Raw genomic sequence first — 18,614 nt, forward strand, 5'->3', positions numbered from 1 at the left:
TTTTTGAGACAGAGAGAGACAGAGCATGAACAGGGGAGGGGCAGAGAGAGAGGGATATACAGAATCTGAAACAGGCTCCAGGCTCTGAGCTGTCAGCACAGAGCCCAACGTGGGGCTCGAACTCACGGACGGTGAGATCATGACCTGAGCCGAAGTCGGACGCTTAACCGACCAAGCCACCCAGGCGCCCTGGTGTTTTTTTCTTTAAAGGCTGCAAAAGGAATCTCTTTGCAAATGAGGAACAGCAGATTAAGGAAACTTTTACCTTAGGTAGCTTTAAAAAAATTTTTTTTTAATATTTATTTATTTTTTTGAGAGAGAGAGAGAGAGAGACAGCATGAGTGAGGGAGGGGCAGAGAGAGGGAGACACAGAACCTGAAGGAGGCTTCAGGCTCTGAGCTGTCAGCAGAGCTGTCTCTCTCTAAAAGGAGAGATTAACATTTCCTTCTTAACCTGTTAATTATCATTTTATTTACAGATTATTTCAGGTCTGGCCTAGTTGTGTAGCACAGCGCCTGGACCATACAAGGTCTTCTAGACATATTTGCTAAAAAGTTGAACAGGCTATGGTACTCTTTTCACTCTCTTCTCTTTCTTCCCAGCTTGATAGAAGAATGGTTATAGAATTGAAGGAAAACAACGTAGGCCATTATTTTTTATTCTAATTATAGGTGAACTGCTCACAATACAACAGAAAAGGCTCTGGGATTACATGCTCAAAGGAGTGGAAACCAATATGTGGCATAGATCATAAAACTTACAGTAATGAATGCATGTTTTGCCAACTGAACCAGTAAGTATAATACCCAGTTTGGAGCCCCTCTTTTTTTAAAGATTACAAAGTCCACATTGGCTAAAATCTACTTGGTTTCTAACAACATGGTTTAATAAATCCTACCTTTTGTCACACTCCTCCAATACCCTTTGGTCATTGCTTTGTTAAAATAAAAATAAATAAGTAAGTAAATAAATTAATAAATAAATAAATATCTCTAAGGATATATATATTTCTTTGCTATCCAGCCAAATTCTCATTCACATTATACACTATCCTTCAGGCATTAGCTGTTACATAGAGACATTTTTATTTTCACATTACATTTGAGGAAACTGAGTCTCAGGCAGAAAATGTATCTTGGTTGAAGTTCCATAATCTTCTGTTTATATCTTTCTTATTGTATAATGAGAGCTCAGAAGACAACTCTCTCTATTTAGGCTGTTTGCCATGGGTACTATTATAAGAATTTGATCTATCTTTTATAACCCAGAGAAAATCCATGTTCCTTCTTAGAATTATCTGGAAAAGTCTAAGGAAGAGATTAAAAATACAAATGGATAGTTGGAATCCCCACCAGCAGACCCACAAATTACACAAGAAGTCCTCACTATGAACAACATCTCAGCCTCTAGGCAAATGAAAGAAACATTATTACTAGCCATTCCATAAATTTGAATTCACCACTTTATGACTACTGGTTAAATCATGGGCTTTGGTGTCACACATCTGGATTAGAATCCAGATTGCACTTAGTAAATATGTGACATCAGACAAATACCCAACCCACTACATACTTCACTATCCTCATTTGTAAGATATAAATTATTTTTTAAAGCTTATTTATTTATTTATTTATTTATTTATTTATTTATTTATTTAAAGCATCAGTGGGGGAGGGGCATTGGGAGAGGGAGAGAGAGAATCCCAAGAAGGCTTTGCCCTGTCAGAGCAGAGCCCAATCCAGGGCTCCATCCCACAAACCATGAGTTCATGACCTGAGCCAAAATCAAGAGTCAGACACTTAACCGACTGAGCCACCCAAGAGTCCCTGTAAGATAGAAATTATAATGGTGTTTAGGGTTCACTGTGATAAAACATATCAAACCTTAGTTCTGCAGCTAATACAGAAATGAGCTCTTCTTCCTTCTTATCATCTTCCCCTTCTTTTCTAACCCTTCTTAAAATTTATAGTCAAGTATAATAACAAGTGTTATTCAGAATAAAGTCTCTCAGGATACGCAAACTCATGTGCTGAAAAAAAAAAACACAAGAGATTAAAGACTGATGAGATCTTATTGATTATAGCATCACCTAACCTCTTTTTAGGAAACAGGAATCTAATACAAAGAGGAAGTGACTATAACAAAATTACACAGACTGTGAGTGCCAGAGATGGATTTGAACATATTTTCTTTTTCTTAACTGCAAAAAAAAAAATGTTTTCACACTATATTACACCTTTGATTTTCATGTGGATATTCATTTTTTAAATGCCCAATCTCCTCTTAGTGCTGATTGTATTTTCTCATACTTTTATTTGTTTACAAAATGATCACCCATCAAAGATGTTAACGGTCAGTATTAGCCGACTAGAGTAGAATTTAACCAGAACTCGTCATTCTTAGTACAGGTTAGACAACATAGAATAACATATGTCTGTATTTTACTCTATAGATTGTGAAATATCAAGTAATGCATTACCCATTCAATAAAATCTTTTCTTTCAGAAATAAACGATTTCAACTCAGAAAACTTCATGATAATAAATGTGTAAGTATACACAGAAATTTCATTTATGCTCAGTATAAAATGTTATAATTCTCACTTTATGAAAATTTTAAAATAGGTATTCTAGAAACTGTCTATGACTATGTATAGACCAAAAAACTCAAGAACACGTGTAAAGACAATTCAGGGCTAAAGAGCTATGTGAGTGGGTTAAAATATTAAAATAATTTTAATAGAGTTTGAAACATGACAAGAGAATTATACACATGGGATTGAGGTAGTAAATATTTTAAGGAGGGGCATCTACACCAATTTGATGGGTGAGGGAGAGAAATATCATCATGAAACTGTTAAAAAAGTAGTTAAACTGACTTTTAAGGACTAAGAGTCTTAGGAGTCAGTCTGATGGAGAAAGGGGTAAGGTGATGCAAGATAGGAAAAACACCTTAAGCAAGGGCACAGGGATGTATAGGAGCAGGAAACACTCCGGGAATTCAGTTGTTACGTTTAGCTAGAGTAAGAGGCAGAGGATAAGAGAGATAAGCCAGGCTCATGAGGGGACTTTCTGTTGACGGGGAATCGGTTAAGTAATCAAAAAACAAAAACTGATTTTGTTTTTTGAAAGATCACTCTGGCGTCAGTGTGGAGGGTGATTGAAATCTCAGATGAAGGTAGGTTTAGGGCAACAAACTGGCAGGCAACTGTGACTATGCAGGCAAGACCATGAGGACGTGGATAAAATGGATGACAGCATGGTAAGGAGAAGACTGGTTCAAAAACTAAGTACAAGATAGAAGATGTATTCTATTCATCAGTTCCCTGAGGAGAATGAGGGAGAGGGAAGCCGTAATCTCAGGCTAAGCCATCTCTTTCTGTGATGAGAGTGCCACCATTTTGGGTCAGATTTTGTAAACTGAAGAGGGTTTGTCTTTTTACGAGTGAGATTTGGAACTAAATGACCTCTCAAGACCTTTAAAAAGCTCATTTTCTGTGATTTAACAATTCAAAATTGTTCTTTCTTTTTTTTTTTTTTCTTTTTTTGGACTGGAGCAAATTGAGTGCACCAATTATTCTGCCATCTGTACTATGGAATATTTCCCTCTCTGCGGATCTGATGGACAAGAATATTCTAACAAATGCTTATTTTGCAATGAAGTTGTGTAAGTGCTGAATTTAACATATTATTTGCAGTAATGGCCTCTCCTGCAGAGCTTGAAACCATCTTAGCTACTTGATAAGCTTGCTGCTCCTATGAAGTGTATGAGTGTCTACACTGCTATGAAGTGTATCAGTATAGCTTGCTGATAATTATAATATTTTACAAAAAGAAGCAAAAATAAAGAGAAAGAGGCAAGAGAAAGAACGATAGTGGATAGTAGGAAGAAAATGAAGCTCGAAAAGGAGACTTTATCAACATCATAGTATTACTGAATGGCAAATAGCAAGAGATATTTAAAGACTTTTTTGGCTCCTAACACTGGCTTTCACTAGCACACTGAATTCCTTTTTCCCCCTTGCTGGATCTCAGTTACTAATTGCTCACCTTTCATGCTCTGTGCTCATTTGGCTGGCTTGATTTTAGAATATAAAAGTTTCAATTTAAGATCTCCAAAGCCTTCCCTTAAAAAAAAATGATTTCTCTTGTAGGAAGAGACGTGGTACACTTTTTTTGGCAAAGTATGGACAGTGCTGAGTCTCCCTGATGCTCAAGGGCACCAAGTTCCCTTTGGCAGATTCCACATAGAGAACCAATCACTCTCAGATGGCTGTGGGGCAAATATATGGATTTGATTCTTCAATAAAAGATTTTTAGCAGAAAGCTTTCAGGCATGTCTTTGGATGCAACTGTAGTCTCTTAAGGAAAATGTCTGTGGTCATTTCTCTCAATAAGTGACAAGGAAAGATTTCTTCTATTTCTACTCAAGTTGGGAGCTGGAGAGATTATATACACACTAATGGGAGAGAAATCTGTTCATAGCATCCCATTTTACAAAAACTCACAATTTTTAAGTAAACATGGGTCAAGGGGCAGATCTGACCATTAGTCTTAACACTAGCACCTTTAGCAACACTAATGAAAAGTGGAAAGTTCAGCTTTGGAGGAAGATAGAGTAAGAATCCATAATACTATCAACTAATCAGACCAGGAATAACATTAGATGTTAGATACCATTATTTAAAGAGGATTCAGTCACAGGTGGGAATCCACAAAGGAAGGCATTTTGTTGGTCATGTTGGGAAGAGACTAAAAATAATAGAATTTGATTAAACTGTTGTTGAAGTCTTTAAAAGGCCCAAGGAAAGTTCAAGGTAACTAGGAAAGATGAGGACATATGCAGGACTATCACAAGAGAGATCAGAACGTTCTCATTTCTGGGGCTCCTTAGAAAGGAGTCATGTCATTAACATAATATGCAAAGACAGATATTTTGCTTACATAAAGAGAAGAATTTTCTAACAGTACATCTGCAAATAGGAACAAAGTTATGCCCTATAAGTTCATCAGTCCAATACAATTTGCTTTTGTAGTAAAGTCTGGTTAAATGCTTGCCAGCTATTTTGTGGAGATTTGTGTGTGTTTTTTAACAACACATATAGAAAGATCACTATGGGTCAAGCAGTGTGTTGTGTAGGGAGAGGCAATACAAATGGGCAAAGATTTCATGTCAGTAAGGAGTTTGTAGACTAGTCAGAGACAATCTTTTGAAGAGTTGATTACTATGCAATGAAAAAAGACTATAATCAAGAATCATTAAAGGTTCAGTAAAAACTGAAAGGAAGACCTGACCCTTATGACCTCATTTAACATTAATTACCTCCTAAAACCCTATCTCCAAATACAGTCACACTGATGGTTAATGTTTTCACATTTGAATTTGGAGGGGACACAATTTCATCCATAGCAGCTAGGTTGCCAGAACTTTATTTTCATTTTTCATATGTGAAAATAAAATGCATGACAGCATAAACACAGAGAGAAGAAATGAAAGTATTCTATTATAAGATTCTGTGTTGAGTTAAATGATATAATACCACTTAAAGGTACACTGTGAAAAGTTAAGAATGTATATTATAAATCCTAAAGCAACACTAAATATGCCAACAATGAAGATAAAATGGAATAATGAAAAAAAATACTATATTTGTGCAAGAGAGACAAAGAAAAGAGGTAAAGAGGAAAAACAGATTGGACTAATAGAAAGCAAGTAGCAGGATGGCAGACTCAAGGTAATTGTGTTAGTTAGGGATTCTTCAGAAAAACAAAACCAACTCTGTGTGTGTGTGTGTGTGTGTGTGTGTGTGTGTGTGTGTGGAGAGAGAGAGACAGACAGACAGGGAGACAGAGACAGAGAAAGAGACAGAGACAAGAGAGAAAGAAAAAGATTTATTTTAAGTAATTGGTCCATGTGATTATAGAAAGTGTGAAATTTGCACAGTAGGTCAGCAGACTGGTGACCCAGGGGAAGTATTGATGTTGCAGCTCAATTCTAAAGGAAGTCGAGAGGCAGAATGCTCCTTCCCTAAGAGATCTCAGGCTTTTTCTTTTAAGGCCTTCAAGTGATCACAGGAGGCCCACCCACATTACAGAAAATACTATGCTTCACTCAGAGTCTACAGGTTTAGACACCTCACCAAAGAGGAAATCCCAAAGGTTAAAATATCTCTCTCTGGGGAGGCATATATAGGTAGTAAAACTATTAAAAATGCAAGTGAGTGATTAACACAGAAGTCAGAATAGAGTCTGTGAGAGGGGGCTGTAGTTAGGCAGTGCCTCAGTCTGTTTGGGCTCCTATAGCAAAAATACCATAAACTGGGAGGCTTAAACAGCAAACGTTTATTTCTCACAGTTCTGGAGTCTGGCAAGTCTAAGACCAAGGTGCAAGGGAGCTCTCTGGGCTCTGCCTTCATGACCTAATCACCTCCTAAAAGTCCTACCTCTTAATACCATCACATTGGGGATTAGGCTTCAACATATAAATTTACTGGGGACACAAATATTCGGTGTATAGCTGGCAATAACATGTGGGAGGCTTTTAGGATGATGGCCGTTCTAGCTCGTCACTAGAATGATGGGTACATAGATGCTGACCTTATAATAATAAATAATTTAACTACAGACAACAATAATAACAATGAGATCTGATTTAAATATTGATCATAGCAGAAAAAATGCCTTCACAGTGATATCTCAACTGGTGTCTGACCAAATATCTGGGCACTGTGGCCTAGCCAAGTTGACATATAAAATTAACTGTTATAGTAAGTATATCAATTATCATATTAAATATGAATGGTCTAAACACTAATTAAAGGAAGAGATTGCAGACTGGATTTTTAAAAAAGTAAGTGTGTTTGTAAGAAATACACTTTAAAAATAAAAGCACAAATAGGAGAAAAATAAAAGGATTACCATGTTAACATTAGTCAAAAGAAAGCTGGAGTAGCATTATTGACATAAACAAAATAGATTTTAGAGGAAAGGCTTATTCAAAGGATGAGAGTTATATTTTATAATGATAAAATTCTCAATTAATTAAGAAGATACAAAAATCTTACATGTTAATGAAACTCACTCAAGATTTTCAAATCAAAAATGAATATAAGTGCACGGAAAAATAAACAAATCCATGATTATGATCAGAGATTTCAATATCCATCTCTCAAAAATTAATAAAACAAGTAAGTAGAATATCAACAATTGTGCAGCAGAATTGAGTAATACAATCAACCATGTGGCCTGATTGACAACCACGTGACCCGAGAACACTGCCCCCAACAAGAGCAGTGTGAACCTTCTTCTCAAGTAAACAAGAAATACTTACCAAGAAAGACCACTTTCTTGTCTGTAAAACAAATTTCAATATATTTAAAAGGATTCAAGTCACAATGGTATTTGTCCTCTGACCACATCTGAATTGAATAAGAAAACAAAAAAATAAAAAAAGTCTCTGGAAAATCCCCAGTATTTGGAAAATAAACATCACACCAATAAATAAGCCCTGAGTCAAAGAAGAAATCAAATGAGAAACTAGAAGCATTTTGAAGTAAATGAAAAGAAAAGAGAATAATATTATTTGTGAAATTCTCCCTACGGCAGTAGTTAGGGTAAATTTTATATTACTAAATATGTATATTAAGGAAAAAATTACCAAGATGGAACATATCCTGTGCCTTAAAACAAGTATAAATATATTTATCTAGCATTACTAGCTAGTAACACTTGATTTGAAAACCTATTCTCATGACACATTTTGAATTACGATTGCCCATCTGCTGTTTTCCTCTTATGCCAACTGCGTTAGACTTTACACTTAGACTTTTCATAACATCAGTGTGTCATTTGAAACACTCACCACAACACTTTGGTTTTTTCAAATGTTGGTATAAGTTAGATTGATTCTTGGGGGTAGTACGGTATGTTGCAACTAGCCCAAGTTTTCATTCAGTTCTTCAATAAACATAAGCTTAGGTGCCTCTGATTTTCCAGTTAACTATGAAGAGGAAGAGAGAAGGGTTCAAAGTAGGGACATAAGAAATGCTTGTTGAATTACTATTCCAATAAGAGCAAAGCACTATATTATGCTTTTGGCAGAAAATATGAAGAAAAAAACCCAAAAAACTTGTTTTCTCCTTGCAAGAGGTACACAGCTTGCAAATAGCAAATTTTTGTTTCCTTACTTGTAGGTGTATCGTAGAGGCTTTGAAACTTTATTGAATGTGACCCACAGTGAACAAAATATGTTATCTCACCACCTAGAAACACACACACACACACTATTGAAGTTGCATTGTCATTTTTATTTTATTCTATTTACTCTTTTTTACTATATTTTATTTAAAAAATAGTGATGGCAACAAAATAAGTTTCACAGCCCACGAAAGGGTCACAATTCGTAATTTGAAAACTTCTACTGTACTGTACCATCTGAGAATTAACACTTAATTTTGTCAAACATAAATCTGCGTCTGTGTATGTGTGTCTGTGTATGTGTTAGGTGCAACACTGAAAAGGAAGAGGGATATCTTCAACTCACACTGATCAGAACATTGCAAAGGAGAGTTGACCCTAAGGGCCCACACTTAACCTGGGCCTTCACAATTTCAATTGTCAGAGCCTCTCTTCCAAATATTCCATAAGATATTGTGGGCAGGATTTGCTGCCTCAAAGAGAAATGGAGAAAAGCAAATCAGTCTTTGAAAAGCCTGAGGGAAGAGGAATCAGATGAGACAATGGGGGAGCTCACCATCAGGGCCTTGCCTTCAGGACTTCTTAGTTATTTTCCTTCTTGTCTCTGAGGAATCTCATCTCTATGTTATAGCATTTTAGCTTTCCCCCTTCTCGGTAATTCCCTTTAAAGATTTTCCTTTCTCCAACCTGTTAGTAAAGAAATTCACGTACATCTGTACAGCCAGGGGAGGGATTTTAGGGACAACAAAGGATTAGGGCAAATAAAAAGGAAGCGTGGCCTGACTCAATTCCACCTGTTGGTTAGTCCTAGAGGACAGGCAGTAGCTGCTAGAAGCTGCCAACAGGGACCAGCAGACCAGTGAGTGGGTAGCTCAGGGCAGACTTCTGAATGCCAGAGAAGAGTAAATAAATGGGCAATTAAGGAAAGAAGTAAGGTTAACAAGAAGTGAGTGCTTCCGTTTTACACTGGAGTATTTGCATGTCTTCAAGGTAGGGAGATTGACACTTGAACTACACAAGGTCGAGGATTGGTCTTAATAGGAAATAGCCGCAAAACAGTAATTGTGCCCAAATGAAAGAGACAAGAAAACTCATTTTACTGGGCATGTGGGATGGTCCTGTCAAAACGAAAACTACATCAGACAAAGTTAAATAGGCAAGGAAGGCTTTATTCAATGCAGTTGCAATAGGTAAGAGAGGCCAGAGCTCAGAATGAACTCAGCGGGGTTGAAATACAAGAAGGAGGATTTTTAAGGTCTGGGTGAGCTAGTGAAAAAGTACTAGAGGAGGGTAGGGGGAAATTACAGGCCATCTGTGTTAGCTCATTGGCTTTATCTAAGGGAAAAATAAACTCATATCTTTATGACAGGAGGTAGTTTTGCAACTTGGAGCAAAACTGTTTTGGATTCTGTGTCTGCCCCTCCCCTGCTTGTGCTCTGTCTCTCTCTCTTTTTCTCTCTCAAAAATAAAATAAAAACATTAAAAAATAATTTAGGATTAAGCCAGGGATATGACAGATGATGAGGAAGTCATAGACTAAGGATTTTCTGACGGGGATGTGATCCCTTAATCTTATGTATTCTCCTCACCCAATACTATTAGTTCAACTGGAATTTGGGGGAGTTTGGAAAAGCTAAAGCTCTTTTAGGCTTATTTCTTTCCTATGATGTTTTATTTCCTCTGCAATCCTTTCTATGCAATGGAGTCCCTCTACCTCTCTGAACTGGGGGACAAATGATTCACTTAGTAAGGTGGCCTTGTATTTTCAAAATGCTCCATGTTAGATTACAAGCATGGAGCCCACTAATTGGGTGAAAACCACCGCTTTCATATTCTAGGTGACTCAGGTCCTTCTGGAAGTTTCCAGTAGGTTTGTTTTTGGCACTTATTAAAATTATTTAATAAAAAGCACATTAAGTGAGGTAAATAAAAATTTGTTCTAGCATGGTAATAATACTGAAAAGTGGAATCAACCTAACTGAGCAACAAGGGAAGAATTTCTTTTTGAGAGAGAGGGAGGGAGCAAGTGAGCGAGGGGCAGAGAGAGAGGGGAAGAAAGAAAGAGAGTCCCATGAGGGGCAGAGAGAGAGAGGGGGAGAGAGAGAGAAACAGGGCTCACTCGAAGTAGTGCTCAAGCTCACCCGATTTTGTGGGGCTCAAACTCAATAACTGTGAGATCATGTCCTGAGCCAAACTCAGATGCTTAGCCAACTAAGCCACCCAGGTGCCCAGAAAAATATTAATATAATAAAAATCCAAATGTGTGACAAAATATGGCACCAGGCCTCTAAATTCATATTCTATATGATTATATTTGAAGATCAAGAAAATGTCACAGTACATTTCTAAGTGAAAAGGACAGAAAACAATATACAGTTCTACAAAAGTTTGATTTTTAACAACTGGAACAATATAATTCAGTATATGTTTAACAGTTATGCCTGGGTTTTGAGATTTCATGTCTTCTTATTTCTTTTTTTTAAATTTCTATTTTTCCAATTTTCTAAAGTTGACATATCTTTCCTTCTTCAAGCGCCTGGGTGTCTCAGTCGGTTAAGTTTCTGACTTCAGTTCAGGTCATGAGATCACGGTCCGTGGGTTCAAGCCCTCTTCAGGCTCTGTGCTGACAGCTCAGAGCCTGGAGCCTGCTTCAGATTCTGTCTCCCTCTCTCTCTGCCGCTCCCTCACTTGTGCTCTGTGTCCCTCTCTCTCTCTCTCAAAAACAAATAATAAAACATTAAAAATTTTTTAAAAAGAACAATTGTTCTTTACAGAAAGGAAGATGAACACAGGGCATTCAGACAACAGGAGGAAACTCGGTTATGACAACATATCTTCCATGTTACAAAGCTGCAAAGGCTGTGGATTACTTTAAGAACCAGGCAGGACTCACTGCAAATGGTGTCTAGAGACCTCATTCATCACCAATGTCCTTCCTTACTCAGCTCTTTCCACGTTTTGCATGCTGGCCAAAGGTACTAATTCTTGTGGAACATACTCTGCTTTTTCTGCTGCGCTCTCCTCTACCGTGATGTGTTTCTTCATGCCATTGCCCCTTTAGATTGCCTGCCACAGGCTTCCCTGTCCAGTGATCTGTCCCCACCCTCAAGTCCTCTAGGCAGCTCCGTGCTTCCTTACCCAATGCCTCCTGCTGAGGTTTGACTTTGATTTACCCTGAATATTGGGCCTCCAGGGGCTGCTCCTCCCAGCACACAATGCCTCAGTGACCTCTCTCTCTTACATAGCTATTCCACCCCCTCCTGAGGCCCTGATACCTGCTTCATAAAAGAGGCAAGAACCACAGAGAACATGCCACGTCTCTCTTCCTTTCTCTTCTTTCCAAGGTGGGTCAAAGAAGGGGACGTGTGTGTGGTAGGGGGAGTGGGCATCTGGCATCCTGCTTTACTGCAGCTAGATCTTTCATTGTTGCAGCTCCATTCCCAAAGGAATCCAGGGAAGATGTCTGGAAGAGATGGGGTGTGCTTAGCAAAAAGCACAGGAGCTCCCATTGTCTCAGGAGCAGGCAGGGTAGGAAGCCCTGGACATTGTGCCAAGCACCTCCAACCGTCTTGGGAAGTAGAGTACCCTAGGGACATTACCATGTCTCACATAACACCTATCACACCACAGCATATTGCAAATGGTTTATGTCAGTTGCCTATTCACATATGCTACAAAGCAGAGAAAAAGGCCTGATGGCATAGGGAGGATCAGGTCACCTCCGTAGGATTAGGAAGATAGGGGGATTCAATGTGGTCCTTGCGCAGGCCTGGAAACTGTATACCATTCTCTAGCGTCAGAAAGGGATCCTCCCACAGGAGGATTTGCTCAGTGATTTCTCCCTTTCTGGATGTCTAAATGAAAATAACTTTGGGGCCCCCATGAGATAGTGTGGAATGGTATTTCTCCCTGTGCACTCTCTCAGAGTGCTCCAGGAGAGCTGAGCATTCCACACCAGAAGATTCTAGCACAGCCAAGTAAGTCTGGAATATTACAACCTTTGCCTTACTCCAAAGAGACAGTCTCAGCTTCATGAGCAAGTACGGACCTGCTTCCCCTGTTGAGAAGCTCTTATTTTCTGGAAGCTTCTAGTGGCCTCATTTTCTTTGTATCCCCTCAAAGAACAAATTTGGGTTAATCTTCAGGTAAGGGGTTGCCTTTTAAAGACACTTAAAATACCTCCATACTAAAATAATATAATTATGCCCAAAGAGTAACCTCTGATTGACTTCTGTCTTCTAAGTAGTCACAGGTATGTCACTGAGTTCTAGACGTTTGTTTATGACCAGCCGATTTTAGCATTTTCCTGAGCATTTGTTCTTGGGGAAGAGTGAAATAATAGGCTTTCCAAGTGTGGTATACAGAGGTTACAGTGGGCAGGCTGGAGATGGATATTCACCCTAAAGATGGTCTTAATATCTTGAATACCTCTGCTTTAGTGATTATACTAGAGGGGAACATCCCAAGGCAATATCTCAGAGCATCACTCTAAGGACATATGCACCAGGAGGAAAAATGACCAAATGTCATCCAGTATTCTGCTCGCTTTTGTTCTTCATCCTGATACATGGGGCATTACCTTCTGGTGAGTAATTTGGCTGGTTCTGGCATTTATGTAAAGTTGATTTGTGAGCTTTGACACTGTAATCTGAAAGAATGCTTTAGAATTATTTTGTTTTTATTTGTGTAGGAGTATCATTTTACTATATCTGTATATCTGTATCTATAGAGAGAGACTATGCAATTGGTCCACAAATAAAAGACTCCGAGCCAATGTGCAAGGGCCTTTGTTTCCCCATCTATTAGTGCAGATTATGAAACCTAATTTATGGGGACCAGGGGGCTTGGGCAATTCAAGGTAGAATGTGAAAGTGATTGGCAATATGCCCACATCTCAAAAATGCAAAACTTTTGAAAATGCTTTGCCATGAATTTCAGTAGATCATTACCTTTTTTGTCCTCCTTTATAAAAGAGTCCTGTGGGGAGTTTTAGAGAGACCTAGCCTTAAGGACTGAAGAACTTGATTTTTTACCCATCTACCATGAAATCCTGGGCAGTAGCAACTGTCTTTCCTCTCTCTGTAAAATATGGGGATTAGCTAAAGGCCTCTTTAAAGTACTAACATTTCTTAATGTCTTTTCTTTTTGGCTGCCTGTTCTGAATCCTCTCAAGCCCAGGCTAACTACAGGTTAATCAAAAATTTACTTGTTATACTAGACTGGCAACATATATGAGACCAGTGATTGCTTGCTACTTATCCATCAGGAGTAGAAGAGTTATTCCACACTTTTTGAGGGAAAAAAATGAATGCATGTGTAAATAAAACAGTTTGGGGGTGCCTGGGTGGCTCAGTCAGTTGAGTGTCCCACCCTTGATTTTGGCTCATGATCTCACAGTCTGTAAGTTCAGGAGCTGTGTCAGGCTCTGTGCTGACAGTGTGGAGCCTGCTTGGGATTCTCTCTCTCTCTCTCTCTCTCTCTCTCTCTCTCTGTTTCTCAAAATAAATACATCTAAAAAAATTATAAATAAATAAATAAAATAAAATTTTAAAAAAGGTTTTCTGTTATTGCAAGCTTTCTTGGTAATAAATTAGAATTCTTTAATTCTGCCAACAGATTAAGCTATGGTTTACCAGGTATTACACTCTGCAACTATTTTCATTTATGTCTTGGTTTTAGAACCTCGACACTGGTGGCCACCACATGGAGCTGTTAAGGTAATCTTTCACTATATTTCTCAGGATTGAGATTCTAATTTGAGTTTTCTTTGGGTTTGCTGTTTTAGAATCTTACTTCAGGAAGGTCATCTGTGATGTTCTCCAAAGTCCACTCACATGAACATGGCAGGTACACTGTAGATACATGAGCCCCAAGTAGAGTGATCCAAACTGGGAACCAAGATGAGATTTGGTCATTTGGACACCAGATAGCCCTCCATAGTGCCTAGAAAATGACTACCAACAATTGCTAGGGGATAGAGGAAGTGGAGGGATTAGCTGGGTGACAGACATACAGGAGGCAGATGATGGTGGCCTGGCCATGGTGGTGGTGTTGGATAAGGAAGATGGAAAAGAGTTTCTAAGCTCAAATATGATCCCTCTTTCTCTACTCAGCCGAAACTCTCTCCCACCTTGTATCAGAGGCACATTACCAATCTTTCTATGACACTCATAGAGCCCCTGAGACCATCTCCTCAAGTTCCAGCAAACAGAGTCACATCTTCAAGCTGCCACTGACACCAGCATTGTGACTGGATGTGGGTTTTCATCCCTGATGAGACATGTCCCTTCTTTTGTTTTTAGTTTTCCCTAAAAAATCAGGGCATTATGCTAAATGCTTTCACATTTCACAACTTCAAGAAGAGAGTTGACTTGGGGATTTTGAGAGTGGATAAAATATGATAAATATTTTAAATTGAAGCCTATGAATGTCAGTGAAGCATTTCTTTCCAATTATGAGCTTTCAGGGTTTTTTGCCCACTTGGCCCAGAAATCTCTAAGACTTTTCCCATGTCTAATACTCTGGGAATGAAGGAGATTGAGAGAGAAGCTAAATTTCACAAATGCATCTACTCTTCTTTTTCCCACCATAGTGTAGCAGGCCTCTGTACCCCGTTACCATCAGGAGGTCCTCACAATGAAGGTGTTGTGGTTGTCAGACAGGATAAATTTAGGTTTGGCCTCCACTGCTTTGTGAAGGGACAGCTGTAAGAGCTTTGTGTGACTGTGATAGGATGCTAACTATGTTTAGATTTTCCTAATCAAGTCCAGATGTGACCTACCTGTTTGTGTGATTCTAATGTCATTCTTTTCAAATCAATTTCAGGTGAAATGTCCATATAAGAAAGTAAACTTGAGTTGGTTCACTGGAACAGTGAACCCCTGCCCTGGTTTATATCAACCCATCTGTGGCACTAATTTTGTAACCTATGAAAACCCCTGCATCTTGTGTGTCGAGAGCATGTGAGTACTATTTGGGAAAGAAGAGAAGGAAGACAAACTTAGTCCACCACAGTTACCATGTACCTCTTCTGCCAAGTGTATCAGCCTTGAAGCCAGGAATTTGCTCCAGTTTGCAGAGATAATAATCAGTCCCCAGTCATAAGAGCATGTGGTAATATAAAGCCCACTGGGGTAGAAAGCAGACTCAGTGTACTCTGTGGTGTTTCAGGGCCTTCTGTCTGAGCCCTCACATTCCCATATGCCAAGTGATGGATCAAATCCCCTATGCTACATGAAGCTTTGGTTATTCCTTTGAGTCCTGAAATTCTTTGGTTTGAAATTCCGGTTTGCCTTCTCTAAGATACCTTCAATCTTTTATGTGTCTGAAACTCTGAGCTATGATGAGGTGACTGCAAGGTTTGGGTCTTTTTGCTAAGAGCCCCTGTTTAGGTTTTTGGATTTATGGGACATGATTATCAGTGATTAGACACTGAGATCTCACAAAACCACACCTTCAGGTTTGACCTCTGCTTAAGCCAGTGCAGTTCACAGGGACTAAAATGCTCCTCATGGCATCACAATGCCAACAAGCATTTTGTAATTTTATACAAGGATCAGTGTCAGGAATGTGTAAATTCCACATCATCCTGACTAATGAGGAATTGGGCCAAAGTGTGAGGGTGTTAATAGAAAAAGATGAGGACTGATACGCCTTATAGATCACAAGCTCAGGCCTGACTAATTTATTTATTTTCTTTCTTTCTTTCTTTCTTTCTTTCTTTCTTTCTTTCTTTCTTTCTTTCTTTCTTTTGAGAGAGAGAGAGAGTAAGCAGGGGAGAGGGGCAGAGGGAGAGAGAGACAGACAGAGAGAGAGAGAGAGAGAGAGAGAGAGAGAGAGAGAATATTAAGTAGGCTTCATGCTCAGCACAGAGCCCGAAGCAGGACTTGATCCCACGATCCTGGGATCATGACCTGAACCAAAATCAGTAGTTGGATTCTCAACCAACTGAGCCTCCCAGGAACCCCAAATACCTTATTTTCAAAGAGTTTGCAGCATAGCCCATAACATCTTCCATGGCATCTTAGAATCACGGAAGGATAACTGGAAAGGAAAATCCAATAACCTAGTTTTTGTATGTAGTCAATTCCCTTTATGCTCTGGCTCTTAGTTTCCTTAAATATAAAATAAGGATGGTAGATAAAATAATTTTAAAAAGTTTTTGTAGGTCTGACTTTTTATTAATGCAATGTTGATTCTGATTGTTGCCTTTAGGAAATCTCATGGGAAGATTAGGTTTCAAAATGATGGAAAATGCTAGCTGAGTGAACTTGGATGTCAAAGAAGATATCTTTTTTTCTCTATCATGACAACCCTTCCTTGCATTTGATAGTGACAGAGACCTGCCCCTGCTGTGCTTGTATCAGATAACTAAAGATTCCTTCCTTAGACTTCTTTCCTCATTGATGCACTGCCTTCCATATTCTAATAAATGAACTTTTCTGAAAGTCTGATTTAACTTGGTCCTCAGATCTGTGTCTCAATTCTCAGAAATAGAATAAAATGAACATTTGAGCCAAAGGTCAAAACCAAACAGTGGGATTCATCAGCTTCTTGATACTGTGAACGGCGAAGGAATCTATATAAAGGCTCCAAGTTGTGTTCCAAGGAACACAACAGAAATTTCTTCCATATTCCTATAGCATTTCTTAAAAAAACAACTACTAGGAACTATGGAGCATCGTGCTCTTCCTGGCCATTCCTCTTGCCCACTTGCTGCAAACTCCTTGTTAAACAACTTCACTTTTAGACTCAGTTTTGAAACAGAGACATTTACACACATCTGGTTTGACTCTGCAAGACCCAACCTTTCCACTGGCCCCACTTTTCTCCATAGAAGGAGGCCTACATCAGTGGCATCCATGAATGTTCCAGTGGTTTTTTAAAATTCTCTTGACACATTTTAACCTCTGAAACCTATTGGGACATGTTCTTCTCTGGGCTCTATTTCTTCTGTGTATATATTCATTCCTAATATGGAGAGAAGATTAACATACGCTAATATGCTCTCTTCCCCTCAGCCAGCTTGCTCCCTGCTGACTTGGGAAGATCATCTCTTCTGCCTCTGAATATCCTTGTATGACTGTGGTCAGTGTTTATCTGTTCTGTTAGCTCTTTGACCTTAACTACTATGCTAATTACAAGGTAGACACAGGGCTCCAGTAAAAAGGAAAAAATCACCTTTGGTCTAGAATATGAAAAGCAAATTGCTCTGGGGGAAATGAAATAGACTCTATCTTTATGTATGTCCATTTCCACCGCTCTAAGTCCTAGGTCATGCAGGAGCACTGAGAACTCTGAGGAGGATTGTATTCTAATGCTATTGCCTTGACTTCATGTTCACAAATCTTTTCTTCTGTAATGATTGGCCATGAACACCATGCAGTAGATTTTTCATCTCAAACATTTTAATTTTCATCTCTACAAGTTTGATTTACCTTTCATGTTTCTAACATTTTGACATATGGAATATAATTATAATAACTATTTTTATGAATGCTAATTCTAACATCTGTGTCAATTCTGGGATGGTCGATTTTCTTTTCATTATGGATGATATCTTAGGATATGCACATTTATGAATGAATTTATGAATGCATAATTTTATGAATTTTATCTTGTTTGACTCCAAATATTTTGATTTTTATAGAAATAATCTTGAGTTTTGTTCTGAGACACAGATCAATTACTTGGAAACAGTCTGATCCCCTGGAATATTATTTTTAAGAGTTGTTAGGTGGGACCAGTACAGTATTCACTAAGTGGCTAATTGTTGGTCATTATTGAAGCAAGCTCCTGTTGGGTACTCTAATCAATGTTCCCTGAATTATAAGTTTTCTAGTATGGCTAACAGGAACAGCCACTATTACCCTATATGAGATCTGGGCTTTGTTACCTCTAATCCTCTCTAGTGGTTCTTTCCTGGCTTTATGTATTTTCCTCACGCACAGGCATTGATCAGTGATATGCTGAGCTTTCTGTCCAGCTCTTTCATGCTGTCGTCCTGCAAACTATGGCCACATTGGTCTCTCTCCTCTCAGCTCTGTCTCCTCAATTCAGGGAATCTACTTGCTCCTTCTGGGATCCTCTTTCCTTTCCTGGGAATCTCCCACAATGCTGAAATCAAGGCCAATCATAGAGCTCACCATGTTCATTTCCCATCTCTCAGGATTTGGCATCCTTCAGCGCCTGATGTCTAGTGTCATTGTTTCATATATTTTGTCTGATTTTTTGTTGTCTTTCCAAGAAGGAGGTATATCTGGTTTCTCTTACTATATATTATCTGAAGGTAGAAGTCAGCTTCATCTTTATCATGTCATGAGACTTAGGTTTTCCTCTGACACCTTCTGAAGTCTAGAGTAGCTTAGTCAATGTACTTAGTTGTCATTATTCTCCTTTTTCTAAGAATTCTAAAGGATT

General features: G+C 38.6%; 1 protein-coding gene across 1 annotated transcript; it reads left to right on the forward strand.

Moving 5' to 3' along the window:
* The first annotated feature begins 12,641 nt into the window (after window positions 1-12,641).
* On the forward strand, window positions 12,642-15,684 carry SPINK14 (serine peptidase inhibitor Kazal type 14 (putative)). The gene is made up of 3 exons (XM_045033745.1): window positions 12,642-12,780; window positions 13,875-13,912; window positions 14,961-15,684. Exons 1-3 carry the CDS (start codon window positions 12,711-12,713, stop codon window positions 15,159-15,161), a joined length of 309 nt encoding a protein of 102 aa, XP_044889680.1. The 5' UTR covers window positions 12,642-12,710; the 3' UTR covers window positions 15,162-15,684.
* Window positions 15,685-18,614: the final 2,930 nt, after the last annotated feature.

This window comes from Felis catus, chromosome A1, assembly GCF_018350175.1.
Source record: "Felis catus isolate Fca126 chromosome A1, F.catus_Fca126_mat1.0, whole genome shotgun sequence".
Classification (NCBI taxonomy): domain Eukaryota; kingdom Metazoa; phylum Chordata; class Mammalia; order Carnivora; family Felidae; genus Felis; species Felis catus.

Excerpts from the sequence above, each read along its gene's own strand:
- SPINK14 (XM_045033745.1), top strand. The coding sequence starts at position 12,711 with ATGACCAAATGTCATCCAGTATTCTGCTCGCTTTTGTTCTTCATCCTG. Across the intron at positions 12,781-13,874 it reads ACATGGGGCATTACCTTCTG|AACCTCGACACTGGTGGCCA; the intron begins GTGAGTAATTTG and ends TCTTGGTTTTAG. Across the intron at positions 13,913-14,960 it reads CACCACATGGAGCTGTTAAG|TCCAGATGTGACCTACCTGT; the intron begins GTAATCTTTCAC and ends TTCCTAATCAAG.